This window comes from Sander vitreus, chromosome 11 (genome assembly GCF_031162955.1).
Source record: "Sander vitreus isolate 19-12246 chromosome 11, sanVit1, whole genome shotgun sequence".
Taxonomy (NCBI): Eukaryota; Metazoa; Chordata; class Actinopteri; order Perciformes; family Percidae; genus Sander; species Sander vitreus.
This window is the reverse complement of record NC_135865.1, coordinates 18,189,004-18,211,363: the sequence shown is the minus strand read 5'-3', so window position 1 is coordinate 18,211,363 and position 22,360 is coordinate 18,189,004. Positions and strand designations below refer to the sequence as shown.

General features: G+C 37.4%; 2 protein-coding genes across 2 annotated transcripts; both read left to right on the top strand.

Moving 5' to 3' along the window:
- Window positions 1–4,559: 4,559 nt before the first annotated feature.
- LOC144525338 (uncharacterized) lies at window positions 4,560–9,164 on the top strand. The gene is made up of 5 exons (XM_078262060.1): window positions 4,560–4,665; window positions 4,768–5,085; window positions 5,192–5,279; window positions 8,596–8,665; window positions 8,764–9,164. Exons 1-5 carry the CDS (start codon window positions 4,590–4,592, stop codon window positions 8,860–8,862), a joined length of 651 nt encoding a protein of 216 aa, XP_078118186.1. The 5' UTR covers window positions 4,560–4,589; the 3' UTR covers window positions 8,863–9,164.
- A 2,476-nt stretch (window positions 9,165–11,640) lies between these two features.
- Window positions 11,641–15,214, top strand: LOC144525337 (uncharacterized). The gene is made up of 5 exons (XM_078262059.1): window positions 11,641–11,745; window positions 11,849–12,166; window positions 12,273–12,360; window positions 13,964–14,048; window positions 14,193–15,214. The coding sequence occupies exons 1-5, from the start codon at window positions 11,670–11,672 to the stop codon at window positions 14,316–14,318; spliced, it is 693 nt and encodes a 230-aa protein (XP_078118185.1). The 5' UTR covers window positions 11,641–11,669; the 3' UTR covers window positions 14,319–15,214.
- Window positions 15,215–22,360: the final 7,146 nt, after the last annotated feature.

Here is a 22,360-nt window from a genome sequence, read left to right as displayed (position 1 = left end):
AATTAATCTGAGGCATTTACTATCTAACTGGCATGTTTCTGGCAAGTCATTTTAGCCTGTGCTGAAAGCAACACTGGTGCTGTTGCATTAGAAATGACAACATCCGGTCTCTGAATATGAAAAAACAGGCCTTTTGTCATTTCTATTTTCGAGTGATTTTATTTTTTGTTATATGAAATAGAAAATGAATATCAAAGCATATTTTTAAATATCTCGCACCCCCTTTTGACCAGGAAAAGGAAAAAACGCCTTGAATTTCAATTTCAAATTTTGTATTTTAAAATGAAAATCAAATTCGTTATTTTGTTTTTTAATACCTGTTTATGAAATGAAAATTGAATGACCAAAAGATACACTGACCGATATGTAGCCCGCTTCACATCTCTGCTTGAGGTGTGAGGCTACACCATCTGCTACTAGCATAGCACACTGGAATCTCTGACCGAATGCTTGGAATGAAAACGACTATATTTCTTGTTCTGCAGCATCAAGATCCTTTTTTCTAACGGCTCACTGTTCAACAATGTTACAGGAGTTCAACGCTAAGTCTGTGGAGTACTCTTTATAAAATACAGTATTTGCAAAGTGTTTCCTGACAATGCATTTGATTTGTTTTCCCTCCACTTTTGCAATGCAACATCTGCTTGTAGCAGCTACAGCATGATTACTGTGTTTCATTGTTTTGTTTATACAGGCCTACTCACCGCACATGGTTAAAGTAAGGGACAGTTTGTTATCTCGGTTACATTTTGAAAGAGTCAAAAGTAACTTTAAGCATGAGATACTGGTTTCATGAACATTTAACTGAAACCACAATGTTGCCTGGACTTAACCACATGTGACTCATGACGCAAACCCGGGTCTATGGTGTCCTGTGCTTTGTACGTGTCCATTAAGACCTATTTGTCAGAAGAAATACGCTAAAGATAATGTCTGCAAGGCAGGGTCGCGAAAATAGCACCACAGTAGGGTTTTTAACATATGAACATCAATTGAGATCAGTTCAAATCAACGATTGATTAAAATCAACAGTAGATTTATCTGTTCCTAACCACTTACACACGCTTTATTTGCCTACCCTTTTTTTCCTATTCATGTCCACCTCCCTCAAAATAAATAAATAAATTGTAAAAGATACAAAATGTTTCTAAGAGCAGGTGGATTGATATGTAATGCAAAAGCTGACAGCTGGTTTGTCCTGTCATCTGCTCTTCCAGTTTTTGCCATCTGTTTAGCTTTTCTCTTATTCTTTGCCTGTGCACATAGACACACACACACGCTCAATCACGTACAGATATGCGTGAAATATTAAACACTGACTCCAAAAAGAACACACATTTACAGCCGATTTGCTTTCACCATGTTCTGCCAGCAGTGTTGAGAAGATGAATACTTAATCAGACAAACTGTTTAATCTCTCCTCTTGCTGTAACGTCCAACAAACAATAAATATTCTCTCTCCAAGCCATCAGAGTAAAACTGCTCTCTGCTACCCCTAATTTAAATTTATGCACTGTGCACGTACATACAAGCAAATCATACAGTATTCAGAATGGAGAACAGAGGCATTAGCTCCTCTGATGTCTCCCGTGTTCTGCCAGGGGTTTTCCGAGAGGCATCTCAAATATTCACAAACATCCATCAATGCCTGAAAGGGTCAGAGCCACGGTCACACAGAATCACACACATACACACACTCACAGGCAAAAACACACACACAAATGCATGCATACACATTCAATTACTTTTTTTTAATCACGTTTTTTTATTTATCTCTTCTGTGTGTCTGTGTGTGTGTGTGTGTGTGTGTGTGTGTGTGTGTGTGTGTGTGTGTGTGTGTGTGTGTGTGTGTGTGTGTGTGTGTGTGTGTGAGGTTTCAGGGTTCTTGAAGTAGGTGCAATTGTGTGTGGGATGGCCCTGTAGAATCTGATAATATGATCATGCTTAAGGTTTCACTCTGTAGTGCTCACAATATTGTTCTGCCCTCATGATTTCCCAGTTGCAAATATCGAAGAGCACGAAGGACGGATAACAAACGCAATCAAAGCATCTAATCAGTGCTTTTTTTATGTTAATGGCAAACAAATGAGATGATGCTGGAGGGATTCATATGTTGTTGTTGGAAAGCAATGTTGTCTTTTCATGCTTGTTAGCTTGGCCTCTTCTCACTCAGTCTCTAGTGAATATGGCCAAGAGCACCTGCTGACTGCCATTACCCAAGACCTCATTCACTGGCATTTGGATGAAAAGAAAACCCTTCAGCATGTGCACTACACACACACACACACACACACACACACACACACACACACACACACACACACACACACACACACACACACACACACACACACTTGCATGTACAAACTCATACCACAACAACAAACACATTTCCATCCACAGGGTATACAGAGCGGGAGGGGTCAAGTGTATACAGACTATGGTGCAAACCAGCATAGGTATTACATCAGATGTGACACATCTATAAACACTGATGTCCCTTCACACATACACAAACACACACACACACACACACACACACACTTTTTTTTTCTTCTGGCAGACCTTTGCAACCCTTTTGTCAACCTGTGCCCTTTAAATTGATCTTCATCCTATAATCAAATTCTGCTCTAAGACAGAGAGAGAGAGAGAGAGAGAGAGAGAGAGAGAGAGAGACAGAGAGAGAGAGACAGAGAGACTGAGAGAGAGACAGAGAGAGTGATATGACAGTGAAAAAGCTTACACAGTAACCTTTTATTATATATCACAAGATTTACAGTGTAATTCTACTGTTCTTACCAGTTCGTATTTAAATGTACAGTGGTGGAAAACAAGACTATGGAGAACAATTGGGCCTTTTAGAGAAAAGAAGAAATAAATTATACTCTATAAGAATATTTGTACCCCGTAGGTATACACACACACTTATTCTGCATGTGTTGACCTACTGCTTTGCTCATGTGAGGAGAAGTAGGAATAAGGTGATTACAGCAGCCCTTGCTGGTGCACAGTACAACTAAAGCACTTCCTCACCATTCACTGCTTCAAAGCCCTCAGCTTTTTACTCTTTACTCACCTCCACCACTGCTTTCCCTCTCCCCATACATAATCAACTCTGCTTTTAAAAGACTGGAGCATGCACAGCCCAGTGTTTATTATGCTATATGCAGCACTTCCTGGCAATCGAAATGACAATCTGATTAGAAGGCCAAATCAAAAAACAAAAAAACAGGGAGAAGAGCGACATGCTTATGACATATTTGTGATCTACCCAGAGGCTCTACATATCCTGTAAGTGATGTATCGTTGTGACCTGTATCATTCATCATGTGTCACCTTTCTGTCGTTTGCATCTGACTTTAAAGTGCAAGTTTCCTGTTCCTGTTCGGTTTTGACAGTTGAGTCTTTGGAGAATGTCTGTGGGCAGAAATAAGGAAATAAGAGTCATCTTGTATAATTGTGAAGCCTTTGAGTGTGTGGGTGGTGGATTTATGGACCAGTTATGGAGGATGTCACTGTGTTTTATATTCCAGAGCCTCTCGATATCAGACCTTCTTCCCTTTGAGCCATAACTGATTTCTGATGACATGAAGTTGCTTTAATGTTTGGCTCAAATCATCAATTGTATCAAGGAGCTCAAAACTTTTAGTTAACGTCAATTCTATTTTTTAAGCAAATTCCAATATTTTAAATACAATCTGTTAAAATGCAGCACAATGTGAAAAATAAATTATTAATGCATTCATGACAAATGTGATTTTCTATTGTAAAAGGGTGAAATTATACATAATAATAATCAAATAAAACATTTAACACACCTCTTTACTTTTAAAATGTCACATGTTTACTACTGTACTGTTTTTCATGTGACATTTGCAATAAGGTAACTACAGAGAGGGGACGTTTTGTTACTTTGTAGGAGTATGAATCATTATGACTTTAAGGCCCTGCACACCCACACAGGAGTTTTCAGTTATATTATATATTGTATATTAGACCTTATATCCCAAAATAACAGGAGCAATACAGCGAACAGGAGAGTCAGGGTGCTTTTCTTACAGTGACATGTTAAAACGTTTTCTTAGACAGTGCCTGGGTCTGAAGGTCTTTTGATGCTTATGGTTTGTGGTTTTCACACTTATAGTGCAGTAGTACAATAGTTGTTGTATTATATCACATTGAACAAGATCAGAGCCTCCTTATAAAGAACTGCTTATAATGGTTATAATGGTTATACAATGTGAAAACTCACTCTTCTATCTATAGGGTCACTATGTGGTTAAAATGTGTTCAGCACTATGCAGGAGTGGTTTTCCTGCAGTTGAACATTGCACATGTATTTGCATTTTACACATAATTTTATTACATGACCTTCAAGAAGAAGGAAGTTTCAATTCTCAATTCCAAGTGTATGACATCCAACTGTATACACGCAACAAAACTGTATACCGCAAAAAGAACGACATGTGCATTGGTTCTGAGCAGCCAAATCAACTAACTACGTATCTAGAAACAAACCACATCCTCTTCTTTGCGCCTCCTTCACAAATACATCTCAGAGCTGATGTTGAAGTTTCAGTCTGTGTCTGATGGTCATTATGTTCCACCAGGACCAAGCAGCTCTGCTCTCCATTCAACTATATGTTATGGGTCAGGTCTTTGCAGGTACAGTGGACATTTGTGGTTGTGATGCATGCTTTTCTGTTGATTCAATTCATTTTTATTTTATTTTATTTTATATTGATTGATTGTTTCTTTCAATGTTAGAGATTCTTTCAGACACATTTGAGCACAGGAATATGCTGGTGTCCATCGGAGACCCCGTCATCCTCACTTGCAACAAATCAAAGACAAATGCAACGCAAATCACCTGGGCCAAAGGCAGCTCTTTTTTTTCTCATCAAGTCTCCCACAATAAGACTGTTTCAAATTTCACCTCTCACAAAATAGACGTAAACTTACCTTCAAAGCTGAATATTTCTAATGTTCAGCATGACGATGCAGGACTCTACAGATGTATTATAGTTGACCAAAAAGGTTCATGGACTATCAAGTGGAATTTAACGGTGTCTGGGGAACCTGAAGGTATGTAGGGCACAAAACAGGACTAATCATCTCTATACCAGCCATAGTGTATTTCAAAGCTCAAACTGCATGCTGCTTAAATTAATTCACATCGGATTTTGTGCAGAAATCAGTCCGTGGTCTTTTCTACACATACTCACAGCTGTAACTGGATTGCTACTATGTGTCTTGACTTCAGCTGTCTGCCTCCACAGGTGAGTGATACCTTTAAGTTTTCAGTTTGTACAGCTTGATTTGACTCTTCTCTGCTGCAGAGCAGTAGGCCTTCTGGGAACTTAAGTTGATTTTAGTATAGAGCTAAATCACAGATATTGTGTGTGGCGGCATTAAAAGTGTCAGTTAAGCTAAATTACAAACAAATGATAATTTCTGACTCACCCCTATGCATCATCCTACCTCTTGGGCCCGTTATTCATAGATATGGTGTCTCTCTTCATTTGTATGCTGATGATAAGCAGATGTTCCTGCCTGTTAGAGCCACAGACCCTGGAATGTCAAAACAGAGATCCTTGTCATAGATCCCAGCACATAGCAGAACAAATTCTGCCTATGACTGGTCCCCTATTGGACAAAATCAAGCCTGTTGCAAGTAATCTTGGTGTCTGGTTTGACAGTTTGAGTGGCACACCACAAACCTGGTGCAATCATGTTTTTATTATCTTAAAATATTTTAAAAATATGATCCAACCTAGCTTTTAAAGACACAGAGACAATTTGACATATCTTCATCTCATCACGCCTGGATTACTGCAACAGCCTCTTTATTTGCTTGAACCAAAAATCGATGAATCCAGACTGTACAGAACTTGGCTGCCAAGCCTTTAACCAGAACCAATACGTGATCACATTGCTCCTCTTTTAGCCTCTTGACTCAGCTCCCAGTATGTTTTAGAATAGATTTTGTGATTTTACTGATCACTTTTAAGGCTCTTAATGGCATCGCACCCTGCTATATCTCTGACCTTCTAGTACATGTCGGTACATACTTTGAGATCCTCGCGCAGAGGTTTTTCATTTGTTCTAGGTGCCCGGCGGAAAACTAAACATACTTCTATCAGAGGGACTTTCCTGATTTTATTTGAGCCACCTTGTGAATGTATTTTATTTCTTTTTAAAATGTTTTTCCTTTTCTTACATACTGTACACTGTACAGGTCTTTATACACCAAATAGTTTTTCATTTGTTTTCTTTAAAACCCTGATGATTTTAGGACTTGTCTGTTTTATATTTCTTCTTAGTGAGTAATGTGAATTTTGAAAAGTTAAATGAATAAAGATTATTATTATTATTATTATTATTATTATTATTATTATTATTATTATTATCTTGTAATAGAGTTAGTCTTGGTTTTATGTTTATTATGTCCAGGTCTGCATTTTGGCTCCATTCAGATAAAAAATAGGACTGGACGCGCTTAACTCATGTAGACACTTAGAAAACTTTGAATGTTGGGTGCTGGATCCTAAAAGTGAATAATCATAAATAAAGCTACTAGGACAGCACTCCAATTTGATAGTTTATTGCCACACAACGGACGTTTCGGGCAGCGCCCTTCCTCAGCGTGTGCACAGGCAATTACAAACAATACTCCACACACAGGTGGATTTAACTATTCAACCCAAACTGCCCAGGTGGAGTAAATCATCCACAACTAGCCCTTCAATTCCAACGGAGGGAGCCACAACCAATCCAGATCAGGCCCTGATCTGAGGAAGGGCGCTGCCAGGAATATCCGTTGTGTGGCACTAAACTATCAAATTATAGTGCTGCCCTAGTAGCTTTATTTAAGCCATATCAATACATATTTCCATTCAAATAAAAATAAAAGGTAAATGGAATTTTCTTTGTGATGCTCATGGCATTGGTCCATGAGCAATGCATTGGGCCCATAGCTCTGCTTTAAGCAAAGCTTGTGGTGAGATTGTTTTGTCAATTAAAATATAACGTTTAAAAAACTAATTTAATTTAATTAAATAAACACCTTTTCCAGAAAAGGGGTCCCTAAATGGAGACGAATACAGTTTCATTTATCTACATTATATCAGGGTTGTGCAGAAATCTTAAAATAATAAGGGTGATTCAACCCTTAATGGCTCTATTTTTGTGGCAACAAAAAATTGTACAAGCTGCTAATGCTATTTCACTGACCTTAAAATGTCCTTTACTTGTGGAAGTGCACAAAGTCATACGCATGAGGTCAAGGTCATAACTGCCATTGAGAACACTGAGCTCATGTCCTGTGTAATTTATTCATGATAGTTTTTTTCCAGGCTGAATCAACTGTGTTTAAATTCAATATGCTTAAATCAGACTACTTTTTGGCCAAAACATTCTAAATTAGAAAACAACAAGGACTGAGTATCAATATAAGTATCTATACAATATCTTTAGGGAATATAAACATTAAACTATTGACCTTTTTCTTTTGATTTAACAAAACATATCAAACTGCTCAATGCATCAGTGCTGAATAAAAAGCTTTGCCTACGTAAGATATACTCTAAGGTTAGAGATATTTCCCAAAATGAATCAGGAAATATCTAATCAAAGAATAAGTCAAAGAGCCTTAAGATCTGATAAAGCTTTCAACACCGACTTTTGATGCACTTTTCAATACTGTGTGCTACGGACATTTTGATTACTAATTGAAGTTTGAGATTTGATACCCAGCCATGTAATTATCAGTATTTCTCCACCATCAGTTTCATGCCTGGCAGTGTTGAAGGTTTTGAAACATTTAGACTTTAATGCTGGGAAATGAAATTTACATATTTCAACATAAAATAGGAATATAATTAAGCAAAAGAAAAAAAGAAATGTAAAAACTTAAAACAATTTGGATAACGTGTTTTTGACTTTGGTGGATGTGGCACTCGTGACCTAATATCCTGGCTAGGGCCATGGTTGCTACAGAGCTTAGTCTGTATTTAGCCTTCCTGTACATGTAAATGAGCTTTGATGCATATATCTATAGTGTAGTTACATACACAGAGACTGTATGAATGTTTTGATGTCACTAAAGATTCATGCAAACAGAATAACTATAAAGAGTTGATGCAATGGGCTTTGACAAACTATTGCTTAACTTAAAGCATTCCCAACAAAAGCATTGTTGTCATACATAAGCATGACCAAATGTTAGTGAATGTAACCCTATAATTGTAATCACTACAATGAAAAAGGATTGCAAAAAAAAGTTTACAGGAGTCAGTTAAGACATAACAATAATCCTGTGGATCTTTTTGTTACAAAAAAAAAAAAACGAGCAGAATGTCTCCACAAAGTCTTTGAAAAGACACATCATTTACCTTTGCTCCATTTTTCATTAATGGCCAGTTTGTATTTGTGTGCAATTTTATTCAGGAGCACAGTAACCTAAAAATGTCATACAGTATATAATGTATTACTCACATCTGAGTACTCCTTCGACAACTGTTTGTGAATAAATTGCCATCATGAGACTTTCAGTGTATCCTTCTTGTGTTTAACTTTTGAAGTTTATCACTGCAGAAAACTCAGGGCCAGGACACCAAACCAGAACCCAGTCCAGGAGCAGTTTGATCTTCAGTCGGAAGGAGAGGTCAGAGGGACTTTGTCACTCTTTCTCACGTGTCTCTTCTTTTTTATTCATTCTCGGAAACAGCGATTAACTTTATTTTTTATTTCCTATTTCTGTAGGTGGGTCTCCCTCAGCCGCAGGGTGTCACAGACAGTAGGGCAAATTACAAGCACAGGAGTCAGTACATGGAGAGGCTCAATTCAATCTACGGTCTCTGAGCTGACGGGGCATTTAAATGAAAGTTAAACAAGAGACATGGACAAACCAGGGGCTTCAAGGGAAGCCAATCAGAGGGAGGACAACTGGGTCCCTGACGCCTTTGGCTTATCTAACATTAATACATTAAAACCAGAGCTGTCACTTTAGGGATTTTTTTAAACTTGTGAATTCATGGTACTCTGTGTATTTTAGTATGTTGTTATGTATAAGTTGGTTTTATGAGTAGTATGCTGTGTTGGATGTTTTCATGTCTGTCAATGTCAATGTTAGTTGTAATGACAATAAAGGTATCTCAACTGCCCCCTACTGTTCTGTGAGGGAATTACAGGGGGTATTTTAAATTACAATACATTGCATTTCAGAGACTACAGTCAAGTATAGTTTTATGTTCAATTATTCCAGTGGAGGACATCTCTGAGTGTGTGTCGCTCTGCTGTTTTACTCACAGACAAGATGTATGCTGGCAGAGAGAGACAGGATATTTTGTAATTGTAAAGTAACAGTTCTTGTTCTTGTAATAGTGTCAAAGTGTCTTGTGATCAAAACAGTGAAGTATTCCAAAGTAGAAGCTGTTGACTCCTCTGGAGGAATGCATATGTAACCCACTGAGCAACAGCTCTTTTATTAGGTCAGGTTATTATGCTTCAAGCATCAAAAGTATTTGACATGTTCTTAAAGTACACTCAGCAGCAGGGTCACACTATGTGACTAAAGTGTGTTCAACACTATGCAGAGGTGCTTTTCCTACAGTTGAACATGTAATGATCACTAATTAAATAATTTTCACGGTATGTTTATTTTTATTTTCAACATGCTCTAAATATACACTTAGCAGAATGGTCACACACCTTAGTTTTGAGCAGCCAACCACTTCCTTTTCTCTGCGCCTCCTCCACAAATACATGTAAAAGCTGATGGTGAAGTTTCAGTCTTTATCTGATGGCCATTATGTTCAGCCTACACCAAGCAGCTCTGCTTTCCAATCAAGTATTAATTATGTGCAAAGTCTTTGCAGGTACAGTGGACATTTGTTTGTTTGTTTGTTTGAGATGCAATCTTATAGATTCAATTACAGATTTTATTTTATATTGATTGATTGTTTCTTTCAATGTTGTCAGACACAGTTGAGCACAGGAATATGCTGGTGTCCAGGGGAGACCCCGTCATCCTCACTTGCAACAAATCAAAGACAAATGCAACGCAAAGCACCTGGACCAAAGGCAGCTCTTTTTTTTATGATCTAGTCTTCCACAATAAGACTGTTTCAAATTTCACCTCTCACAAAATAGACGTAAACTTACCTTCAAAGTACCACCCCATACATAATCAACTCTGCTTTTAAAAGACTGGAGCATGCACAGCCCAGTGTTTATTATGCTATATGCAGCACTTCCTGGCAATCAAAATGACAATCTGAATAGAAGGCCAAATCAAAAAACAAAAAAACAGGGAGAAGAGCGACATGCTTATGACATATTTGTGATCTACCCAGAGGCTCTACATATCCTGTAAGTGATGTATCGTTGTGACCTGTATCATTCATCATGTGTCACCTTTCTGTCGTTTGCATCTGACTTTAAAGTGCAAGTTTCCTGTTCCTGTTCGGTTTTGACAGTTGAGTCTTTGGAGAATGTCTGTGGGCAGAAATAAGGAAATATGAGTCATCTTGTATAATTGTGAAGCCTTTGAGTGTGTGGGTGGTGGATTTATGGACCAGTTATGGAGGATGTCACTGTGTTTTATAGTCCAGAGCCTCTCGATATCAGACCTTCTTCCCTTTGAGCCATAACTGATTTCTGATGACATGAAGTTGCTTTAATGTTTGGCTCAAATCATCAATTGTATCAAGGAGCTCAAAACTTTTAGTTAACGTCAATTCTATTTTTTAAGCAAATTCCAATATTTTAAATACAATCTGTTAAAATGCAGCACAATGTAAAAAATAAATTATTAATGCATTCATGACAAATGTGATTTTCTATTGTAAAAGGGTGAAATTATACATAATAATAATCAAATAAAACATGAAACACACCTCTTTACTTTTAAAATGTCACATGTTTACTACTGTACTGTTTTTCATGTGACATTTGCAATAAGGTAACTACAGAGAGGGGACGTTTTGTTACTTTGTAGGAGTATGAATCATTATGACTTTAAGGCCCTGCACACCCACACAGGAGTTTTCAGTTATATTATATATTGTATATTAGACCTTATATCCCAAAATAACAGGAGCAATACAGCGAACAGGAGAGTCAGGGTGCTTTTCTTACAGTGACATGTCAAAACGTTTTCTTAGACAGTGCCTGGGTCTGAAGGTCTTTTGATGCTTATGGTTTGTGGTTTTCACACTTATAGTGCAGTAGTACAATAGTTGTTGTATTATATCACATTGAACAAGATCAGAGCCTCCTTATAAAGAACTGCTTATAATGGTTATAATGGTTATACAATGTGAAAACTCACTCTTCTATCTATAGGGTCACTATGTGGTTAAAATGTGTTCAGCACTATGCAGGAGTGGTTTTCCTGCAGTTGAACATTGCACATGTATTTGCATTTTACACATAATTTTATTACATGACCTTCAAGAAGAAGGAAGTTTCAATTCTCAATTCCAAGTGTATGACATCCAACTGTATACACGCAACAAAACTGTATACCGCAAAAAGAACGACATGTGCATTGGTTCTGAGCAGCCAAATCAACTAACTACGTATCTAGAAACAAACCACATCCTCTTCTTTGCGCCTCCTTCACAAATACATCTCAGAGCTGATGTTGAAGTTTCAGTCTGTGTCTGATGGTCATTATGTTCCACCAGGACCAAGCAGCTCTGCTCTCCATTCAACTATATGTTATGGGTCAGGTCTTTGCAGGTACAGTGGACATTTGTGGTTGTGATGCATGCTTTTTCTGTTGATTCAATTCATTTTTATTTTATTTTATTTTATATTGATTGATTGTTTCTTTCAATGTTAGAGATTCTTTCAGACACATTTGAGCACAGGAATATGCTGGTGTCCATCGGAGACCCCGTCATCCTCACTTGCAACAAATCAAAGACAAATGCAACGCAAATCACCTGGACCAAAGGCAGCTCTTTTTTTTCTCATCAAGTCTTCCACAATAAGACTGTTTCAAATTTCACCTCTCACAAAATAGACGTAAACTTACCTTCAAAGCTGAATATTTCTAATGTTCAGCATGACGATGCAGGACTCTACAGATGTATTATAATTGACCAAAAAGGTACATGGACTATCAAGTGGAATTTAACGGTGTCTGGGGAACCTGAAGGTATGTAGGGCACAAAACAGGACTAATCATCTCTATACCAGCCATAGTGTATTTCAAAGCTCAAACTGCATGCTGCTTAAATTAATTCACATCGGATTTTGTGCAGAAATCAGTCCGTGGTCTTTTCTACACATACTCACAACTGTAACTGGATTTGTTCTATGTGTCTTCACTCTAGCTGTCTGCCTCTACAGGTAAGTGATAGTTTTCATTTAGTGCTGTGTGTGCAAATTGTAGCTAATTGTCATTATAAAAGTGATATCTTGTATTTGCTTTATTTTGAAACAGTTCAAACTAGTTCATGTGCCTTTTCTTTATCTTTGCTGATAATGACTTCCTCCCCCCACTCCATTTGTCGTTGTCGTGTATCCGAATCGCAGGCTAGTTGCTTTGTTACACATTTATGTATTTTCTACTAAATATATTTCACACAGTATACAATTGTTTATCCACTTTTAATTAAAAAAACTGTTTCCCATTGCATCATGGTAATTTTAGATGATATTAATGGATTACTGGGGCACAGAGACCCTTTCATGGCAGACATTTTGACTTGTCAAAGTAGGAAGCTAAGTTTAGTTAAGGATGGCTCTATTACATCATGGCCCAGTAAGCCATGTCAGTGACACACAATACCCGAGCCCTGGAGCTGGCTCACCTAAATGGAATTCAGCCATCATTAATGTTATTCATTTCACCTGTGCTTCTTCTGCTTCGACAAGTCAAAAGGTCTGCCGTGATAAGGGTCTATTGTTGCCACCATGACAAAAACATTTTTTTAGTTTATAATTTTCTCCTTTTAACAAGATACTTTACAAGTTATACTATAACAAGATTTTTTCATTTTAGAATTACATATTTTATAACTGCGTGTCATATTATTCTGTCATGTTGTCATTATAAGAATATATCACTTTATCTTGTTGTATTGCAAAACTTTGCTGTAAAAAATCAACATCTCATTTGAGAAGAGATGTTTTTACTTATTACAGTTAGACAAAGAGACTTATCTCATTAAAACAAGATTTTTTTGCTTGTTATAAAAGTGTGTATGCTGTAATGTCAGAATCAGAAATGCTTTATTGATTCTTGCGGGGAAATTTGCTCCATTCTAAAATAGAGATTGTTGCTGACATGAGAAAGAGATCCCGTCCAGTAAACAGCCTTAAGAGAATGTTGGAACTTGACAGTGCATTCTTTAGCAGATAAATATACAGTACATGGGTCTTCACACAGGCTTCAAACAGGCTGCATGCTTGACTGTTGGAATGGGAATATCTTATATCTTATATATAATATCTTATAATATATCTTAGCCATATAAAACACAGATTTTAACCAAGAGATTGTTTTTCATCTTGACTACTGTAGGTCAATGCAGCTTGATTGGCCTTCTGATCTGAGAAAATGAAAAGAAAGAATAAAAGTACAGCTGCCTCTAGCTTTTTAGCAACAAATTTCAAAAATGGGGCAGTACGAAAAAATGGATGGAGATAACAGAGGCGAGTAGAGTCAGAGGCAGAAGAGCCTGGAGGGGAAAAAAGGGAGACAAACTCACAGTGGGAGGAGATCAGAAATTAGAGAAAGAAATCTGAGCGATGAAGAAAAGGGTGAGAAAGATGAGACAAAATCAGAGAGAGGGACAGAAACAGAAACTAATGGAATAGTAAAGTAAAGGAGCAGATCTGAAATAAAAGCATCAATCTAATTATCAACTTTGTCTCATGTAATAATGTGTCTGAAACTATTGGAAGGTTATGAGGGGTCTCATTACTGGTCACAATTTTATCTCTGCAGAAAAAGCTGGACCGAGACCCCAAACCAGGACCAAGACAGCAGGGCCCTGAGCGAGGCCCAGTTTTGTGTTCAGTTTGGAAGAGAGGTTAGAAGAATTTTGTTGTTACTCAAATTATTTTGTTATCATGTCTCACAAAGCATTTCTCAGCAATCTCTCCTATTAAATGCCCATCTGCTCTTTTGTGTCTTGGAGTTATAGTAAGTTAATTTCCACTTTCTGTCTATACAGGTGGCTCCTCCTGCCCCATCCCAAAGTTGTGCAGAATACACAATGCAGCCCAGACAGAGGGAATCGGTTCTTCTAGAGGCTCAATTCAATCCTGACAAGCATGAAGTTCAGTATAAAGCTGAATAGGAAACAAGAGATGTGTTGAACAGAAGAGAGACGACACATTTGATGATGGCAACTGACCCCCCTTGGTGACCCATGTTAAAAAAAAAAACACTGCAAAGGTGCCCTCTTGGAAGCCCCTATGGCAGATAAAACATGATAAAGTGCCCTCTATGGTGGCCTTCAAATTGAGATAACAATGTGCAGCCGCCGCATGCTAGTGCCCTTTATATTTTTTTCACCCCTGCAGACAGCCTGAGTCCACCACTGTCGTGTTTATAACTTCTGTATTTTATAATTATTACTAACTATCTTATACATACAGGAAATGTTTTATGTATGTGTTACATGGTGTGTTGTAACTCATCAGATTATGTGTGGCCAAAGCAAACATTCACATCAGATATAGTCTTTTTTTACTTTTTTACTTTACATGCTTTATTTTGATAGCTGTTACCAAACATGAAGCTACCATAGTATTCAGACAGACTGGGTCACACATTTTGATAGCTGTGACTCTGATGTATCAACGTTTTCAAGCCTTCTATTATGTGACACTAGAGGGCAAGCTTAAAATCTGATTTCTAAATGAATGTATGGTTCTTCAAGCATACAGAGAAGTCACAGATTCAAAATACTTTACTATTGACCAAAGGCATACAGCAGTAAAGGTCAAATTTGTGTTTCTGTTTCTGATGGTTGTATTCAGCTTACATGTTTATTATATTTGATTTGATGCTTTTTGGCTGATTTCTTTTGTGCTATGTTAATATATGTAATGGTGTTAAGTGGCCAGCAGATGGTGTTAAAGTTTGTTATAAATGTTCCACAATGCCACTGTTATGTCACATTATAGCCACAAGATAACTTGTAAAGCCCTAATTTGTTAAAATAAATGTGTTTTTAAAGACAAAAGACAACCTGCTTTTAGGCTTTACATGTTTGAGATGGATAAGGTATGTATGATTTGCTAAATTGTAGGATTGTTAGGAAAAGATGGAAATTGGGACAATGCTTAAAATCAAGACGTAGACACTGGAGTCAGCTTCCTTCAGGATGCGGTTAAGACAGAGAAAATAGAGAAGCGTGCAGGATGGGTCAAAAGGACATGATCACTGAAACTGAAATCACTGGCTGAATAAAAGCAGAAATTATATAAATAACGAGCACATTTCTATTTACACTGTATGTGTTAATGAGGGCAATTGTTTTTGAAATATCTTTCTAACATATGTCAACCCTCCCTCTGTGGGCAAAGGCCAAGACAGGAAGAAAACAAACTTATTGTACTTTTTATTCCACTGCATTTACAGCTAGTTGATTATAATATTAAAATGTAATTAAAGATAATTTAACATGGTGCAGCTTTATAGATATTATCACGCAAGTGCAGGGGTGAAAAGTAGGCTAACAATATTTACTGTATTTAAGTACAGCTTTGAGGTAGGCTACTTACACTTTCTTGAGTATTTCCATTTTATGCTAATTCATACTTCTACTTCACTACATCTCAGAGGCAAATCCATTGTACTCCATTAAGCCCTACATTTATTTGACAGCTGTATAAGTATAGCTAATACTTACTTTGGCGATCTGACGAGTTGAAGATTATACACACAGAACATCAACTGTATGCAAAAATACTACATTTTAGAAACACTGAGTCCAAAATCCCTCAGTCCATCCCTCGTGAAAAACTTTTTTAATGTAGTAATATAGATTTGAAGAAAACTGAGGAAATGGTTGTTAATGCCTAACTGCAACAAATGCAACATTTTTTTTGTTTTTACTAGAAATTAAGCAACAACAAAAAAGGCTATATCTGAGGCCTGATTGCAGATCAGTCAGTTTCCCTCATGCAGTGGCAGGCAGAGATACAGTGGTGTGAAAAAGTGTTTGCCCCCTTCCTCATTTCCTGTTCCTTTGCATGTTTGTCACACTTAAGTGTTTCGGAACATCAAACCAATTTAAACAAAAGTCAAGGACAACACAAGTAAACACAAAATGCAATTTGTAAATGAAGGTGTTTATTATTAAAGGAGAAAAAAAATCCAAACCATCATGGCCCTGTGTGAAAAAGTGATTGCCCCCCTTGTTAAAACATACTATAACTGTGGTTGTCCACACCTGAGTTCAATTTCTCTAGCCACACCCAGGCCTGATTATTGCCACACCTGTTCACAATCAAGGCATCACTTAAATAGGAGCTGCTTGACACACTAAGGTCCACCAGAAGATCCTTAAAAGCTACACATCATGCCGAGACCCAAAGAAATTCAGGAACAATTAAGAAAGTAATTGAGATCTATCAGTCTGGAAAGGGTTATAAAGCCATTTCCAAAGCTTTGGGAATCCAGCGAACCACAGTGAGAGCCATTATCCACAAATGGCGAAGACATGGAACAGTGGTGAACCTTCCCAGGAGTGGCCGACCGCCCAAAATTACCCCAAGAGCGCAGCGACGACTCATCAAGAGGTCACAAAAGACCCCACAACAACGTCCAAAGAACTGCAGGCCTCACTTGCCTCAGTTAAGGTCAGCGTTCATGCCTCCACCATCAGGAAAAGACTGGGCAAAAATGGCCTGCATGGCAGAGTTCCAAGGAGAAAACCACTGCTGAGCAAAAGAACATCAAAGCTTGTCTCAATTTCTCCAGAACACATCTTGATGATCCCCAAGACTTTTGGGACAACATTCTGTGGACCGATGAGACAAAAAGTGGAACTCTTTGGAAGGTGTGTGTCCAAGTATATCTGGCGTAGAAGGAACACTGCATTTCATAAAAGAACATTATACCAACTGTAAAATATGGTGGTGGTAGTGTGATGGTCTGGGGCTGTTTTGCTGCTTCAGGACCTGGAAGACTTGCCGTGATAAAAGGAACTATGAATTCTGCTGTCTACCAAGAGATCCTGAAGGAGAATGTCCGACCATCTGTTCGTGTACTCAAGCTGAAACGAACTTGGGTTCTGCAGCAGGACAATGATCCTAAACACACCAGCAAGTCCACCACCGAATGGCTGAAGAAAAAACTAAATGAAGACTTTGGGTGGCCTAGCCAAAGTCCTGACCTGAATCCTATTGAGATGTTGTGGTATGACCTTAAAAGGCCGTTCATGCTCGAAAACCCTCTAATGTAACTGAATTAGGACAATTCTGCAAAGATGAGTGGGCCAAAATTCCTCCAGGACGCTGTAAAAGCCTCATTGCACGTTATCGCAAACGCTTGGTTGCAGTTGTTGCTGCTAAGGGTGGCCCAACCAGTTATTAGGTTTAGGGGGCAATCACTTTTTCACACAGGGCCATGATGGTTTGGATTTTTTTTCACCTTTAATAATTAACACCTTCATTTACAAATTGCATTTTGTGTTTACTTGTGTTGTCCTTGACTATTGTTTAAATTGGTTTGATGTTCCGAAACACTTAAGTGTGACAAACATGCAAAGGAACAGGAAATGAGGAAGGGGGCAAACACTTTTTCACACCACTGTACACTGTTCTTCAATAACACACCTCTCTTTGATTTACCCTCGGACAATCTGTTTACACTTTCTGGACAATGAGGAACTGTTCGGACAGAGAACTTTGTACCGCTTTACAGCAACCCATTCACAATGTTTGCTTTGTTTGAGAGCAATATCTTGTACTAGCCTGTTTATGGTCAAGCTGTGTGCATTGTCTTTGTTAACATATTTCTGTTTAACATCAATCGCAATGTCTTAGAGGAAACCAATATTTCATTTATTCATTCATTCATTCATTCTGATCACTGTTGGACTCTTGGACACTGCTTTTACAAAGTTCAGTTGGTTGCAACAGGATAGAATAGTATAATATAGATATCCACCTTTTAGAGTGTATAAAAGAGAAAAGTATAGATAAGATTTAGGTTATTAGATATTTAAAGGAACATTATTCTATGTTTATTAAAATATATACTGATGCATCAAAAACATATATTAATAAAGTAGGCATTGCATTCATTATCCCAGAATTAAATGTTATGTCAAATAAAAGAGTCAGTGATAATGTTCAGTGTTTATGGGACAAATGTTGGCCATTCTTTTAGCCCTTGAGTTGGTACAAAACAATAAGCCAAGGCAAAGTGTTAGTAGGATCAGTTTCAAACAGTGCATCAAAAACATGCAGTGAGATATCAGACAGGTTGTTGTGTTAGAAATAGCCCAAAATGTTTTCAGGATTAACAAAGCAGGAGTAATAGTGAAATTCATCTGGATTCCAGCCCATATAGGAGTAGACGGAAATGAATTGGCAGACAAATATGCAAAAAGAGAAATACTCTTCTGTGGTCTCATATTGTATTCATCTAAATGTGTATTATTTATAGTATTACATGTGTGTGGCTTCATTGTTGAGCTATATGTTCTCCCCTGGCAAAGGTCTACGTTTATGTTATGCTTGTACTATTTTTTTTAATGTTGACAATTTTCAAACAAAGCATTAAAAATGTATTTTAAAAAAATGGTTACTTCATCGCAGGTTTCATCAAATAAACAATATAGCCTACATCAAGGATACAGCAATATAACATCCAGAAATCTGCCAACTATAGGCTTTGTGTGGCTAAAATCGTTAATTTAAGAGTCTAAACGGTTATCAATTGCAACATTCTCACTAACTTAAGGCGGTTGGCAACAACTGGACTGTGAATGGTCAGGGGTTAGGAAGTGACGGATCAGGAAGTGAGGTTGGGGAGATGGATGTTGGACGCGGGAGTGTGGAAAGTAGTTAAAAAAAAACCCGGAAAAATAAGGATAGGGATAAGTCGGATGATAGTGACAGTGATAAGGCAACAACTACGGGTGAAAAGGAGTGATGATGAGTTCAAGGTATTTATCAAACTGTTGCAAGATAAGTGAAGTCCAATCCTACTAACCAAAGCTCTACATAAAGATATTGGGGAGGTAAGGAGTGCTAAAAAAATGAGAAATTGTTCTTTACTGGTAATATGTAGAACATATTGTGGAACAACAACAGAAAGCAATAAAGATAAATAAACTAAATGGACAGCGAGTGAAGTGTTCAATGGTGTTTGACAAGAAGCTTGTTAGGGGTGTAATCTCAGGGATTCCTTTAAGTGAGTCAGTGGATTCAGTGAAAGAAGGAATAAACCATGTTAAAGTCAGGGAAGCAAAATGACTAAAGACAAGATGGAATGGAAATATACGTGACAGTCTTTCAGTCTTGTTAACTTTTGAGGAAGAGAAACTCCCAGAAAGAGTCTTAATTGGCTACATGAGTTATGATGTCAGGGTTTACATCCCTCCGCCACTGCGGTGTTTTAAATGCCAAAGATATGGGCATGTAGCTGCGATATGCAAGGGGAAACAAAGATATAGCAAATGCAGTGGTGAACAGGAATATGGAAAATGTGAAGAGGGGGCAAAACCAAAATGTTGTAATTGTGGAGGAGAACATAGCGCAGCATATGGTGGATGTGAGACTAACAAAAGAATCCAGGAGGTACAGCGAGTTAAAGTAGTCCAAGGTGTTTCCTTTGCGGAGGCAACTAAGAAAGTCCCAAAAGGTGTGCCGGTAGAGACAATAAAGAATAGGACTAAAGTTGTAGGGGAATGTGCAAAGTGTGATAAATTGAAAGAAGAGACATTGATTGTGAATAAAGGTGATTTTGTGCTCTTCATGGCTGAGATAATCTTTTGTTCAGCACAGACCAGTAGTAGAACTGAAAGAATTAAAATAATTGTTAAGTCTGCCGAAAAATACTTGGATGCAAAGGGAATGCCTTGGGAAAGAGTAAGAGACATGCTTAATGATGAAGCACAACAATCTCAGACATGGGTTGTGGATACATAATGGTTTTAATTATACTCCAGTGGAATGCTAGGAGTTTAATTGCAAACGGTCAAGAATTCAAGAAATATGTTGACAGTTTCAAAGAAACACCTAATATAATTTGTGTACAGGAAACATGGCTAGTGCCTAGGTTGGATTTTGTAATAAAGGGGTATAATTCTATAAGAAGGGATAGGGAAATAGGTAAAGGAGGAGGAGTTGTAATTTTTATACAAAGGGGACTTCAGAATAGAGAGATAAAGACAGAGAATGACTTGGAGTACATAGTTACAGAAGTAAGATTCAAATTAGGATAAGGTGACAATTATAAACGTTTCTAATCCATGCAGGCAAATGGAGATGAGACATCTGGAGGACATTTGGAAGGATTTGACAGGGAGAATTGTTTGGTGTGGGGATTTTAATGCACATAGTACATTATGGGGAGAGAGGGATGATGTTAATGGAAATGTAATTGAAGAATTTATGGAAGAGAAAGAGTTGGTATGTCTGAATGATGGTTCTGGTACCAGAATAGACGTGGCAAAGGGTACAGAGACAGCAATAGATCTTACTATTGTCACAAAAACAGTTGCAGTTAAATGTACTCGGGAGGTATTGAGGGAAAATACAGTACGGAGTGATCACTATCCTATTAGAATTCAGATAGGAATGGAATTAAGAAAGGAACATGAAGTAAGAGAAGAGAGATGGATTTTAGATAAAGCAGATTGTGATAAGTATAAAGAAGTTAGTGATGAATTAGTGATATCTATTGATAATAATCATGATATCGAGAAATTATGATGTGAAATTAGCAGTGGTATAATTGTTGCAGCAGGAGTTTCTATTCCAAAAACTAAGCCTGAGACATTAAATAAAATAGTACCATGGTGGTCGAAAGACTGTAAGGAAGTAATACAAGATAGAAATAGAGGGTTTAAAGAGTTAAAGAGAACACATCATTTTCAGAATTTAGTTCGATATAAAAGATCTCAGGCAATAGTCAGGAAAACAATAAGGCAAGCTAAAAAAAGATCACTGAAAACAGTTCTGTGATTCTATTGGTCGAACTACTTTGAGAATTTGGAACATGATTAAAAAACTGAAAGGGAATGGAAGGGAATTTGGATATCCAATGCTGATTGAGGGGCAAAGAACTATCACTAGTAATATGGAAAAAGCAGAGGTTATGGCAAAAACATTAGCCAAAGTGCACAGCACAGGACATTTACATCATGAAGAAAACAGAGCTAGAGAAGAAACAGTTGAAAAATATCAGTATGTGTTTGACAATGAGGATAGTGGAGGAGGAGTATTGGATGTATTATTTACAAAGTCTGAACTCAATAAGGCAGGTAAGTCATCTCCAGGGAAAGATAACATCTGTTATTCCATGTTGGAGAACTTAAGTGATAAGGGGAAGGATGTGTTGTTGAGTATGTATAATAAAGTATGGATAAATAGTTGCATTCCTAGAACCTGGAAGGAATCTATAATCATTCCTATTAGGAAACCTGGGAAAGATCCTCAAATAGCGAATAACTATAGGCCGATTGCTTTAACGTCTCAGATGGGGAAAACTATGGAGAGGATGATAAATGACAGGCTTACATATTGGATGGAACATAAAGGCTTAATGCAAAATTATCAAAGTGGTTTCAGGAAAGGTAGAGGTACCATGGATCCCATTGTAAACCTAGAAGATACAATAAGGAAGGCTCAGGTGAATAAAGAATCTGTAGTGGCAGTATTTTTTGATATTGAAAAGGCATATGATATGTTGTGGAAAGATGCTATGCTGATTAAGTTAAGAATATTGGGAATAAAGGGAAGGATGTTCCAGTGGATAAAAGGGTTTTTATCTGAAAGAACAATTCAAGTGAAAATGAATGGGGAACTAAGTAAGAGCTATAGTGTGGAAAATGGTGTCCCACAAGGGAGCATTATCAGTCCACTATTATTTTCAATAATGATTGATGATATTTTTAAGGATATACAAAATTCAGTTGGGGTAGCATTGTTTGCAGATGATGGAGCAATGTGGAAAAAAGGATAGAAATATAGATTTTGTAGTGGATAAGATGCAGCAGGCAGTAAACAAAGTCCAAGAATGGGCAGTTAAATGGGGATTTAGGTTCTCTATAGACAAAACAAAGACTTTATTCTTCTCTAGGAAGAAAATAAGTATGAATGTGAAAATCAAATTATCTGGAGCAGAATTAGAACGAGTGGAATTCTTCAAATATTT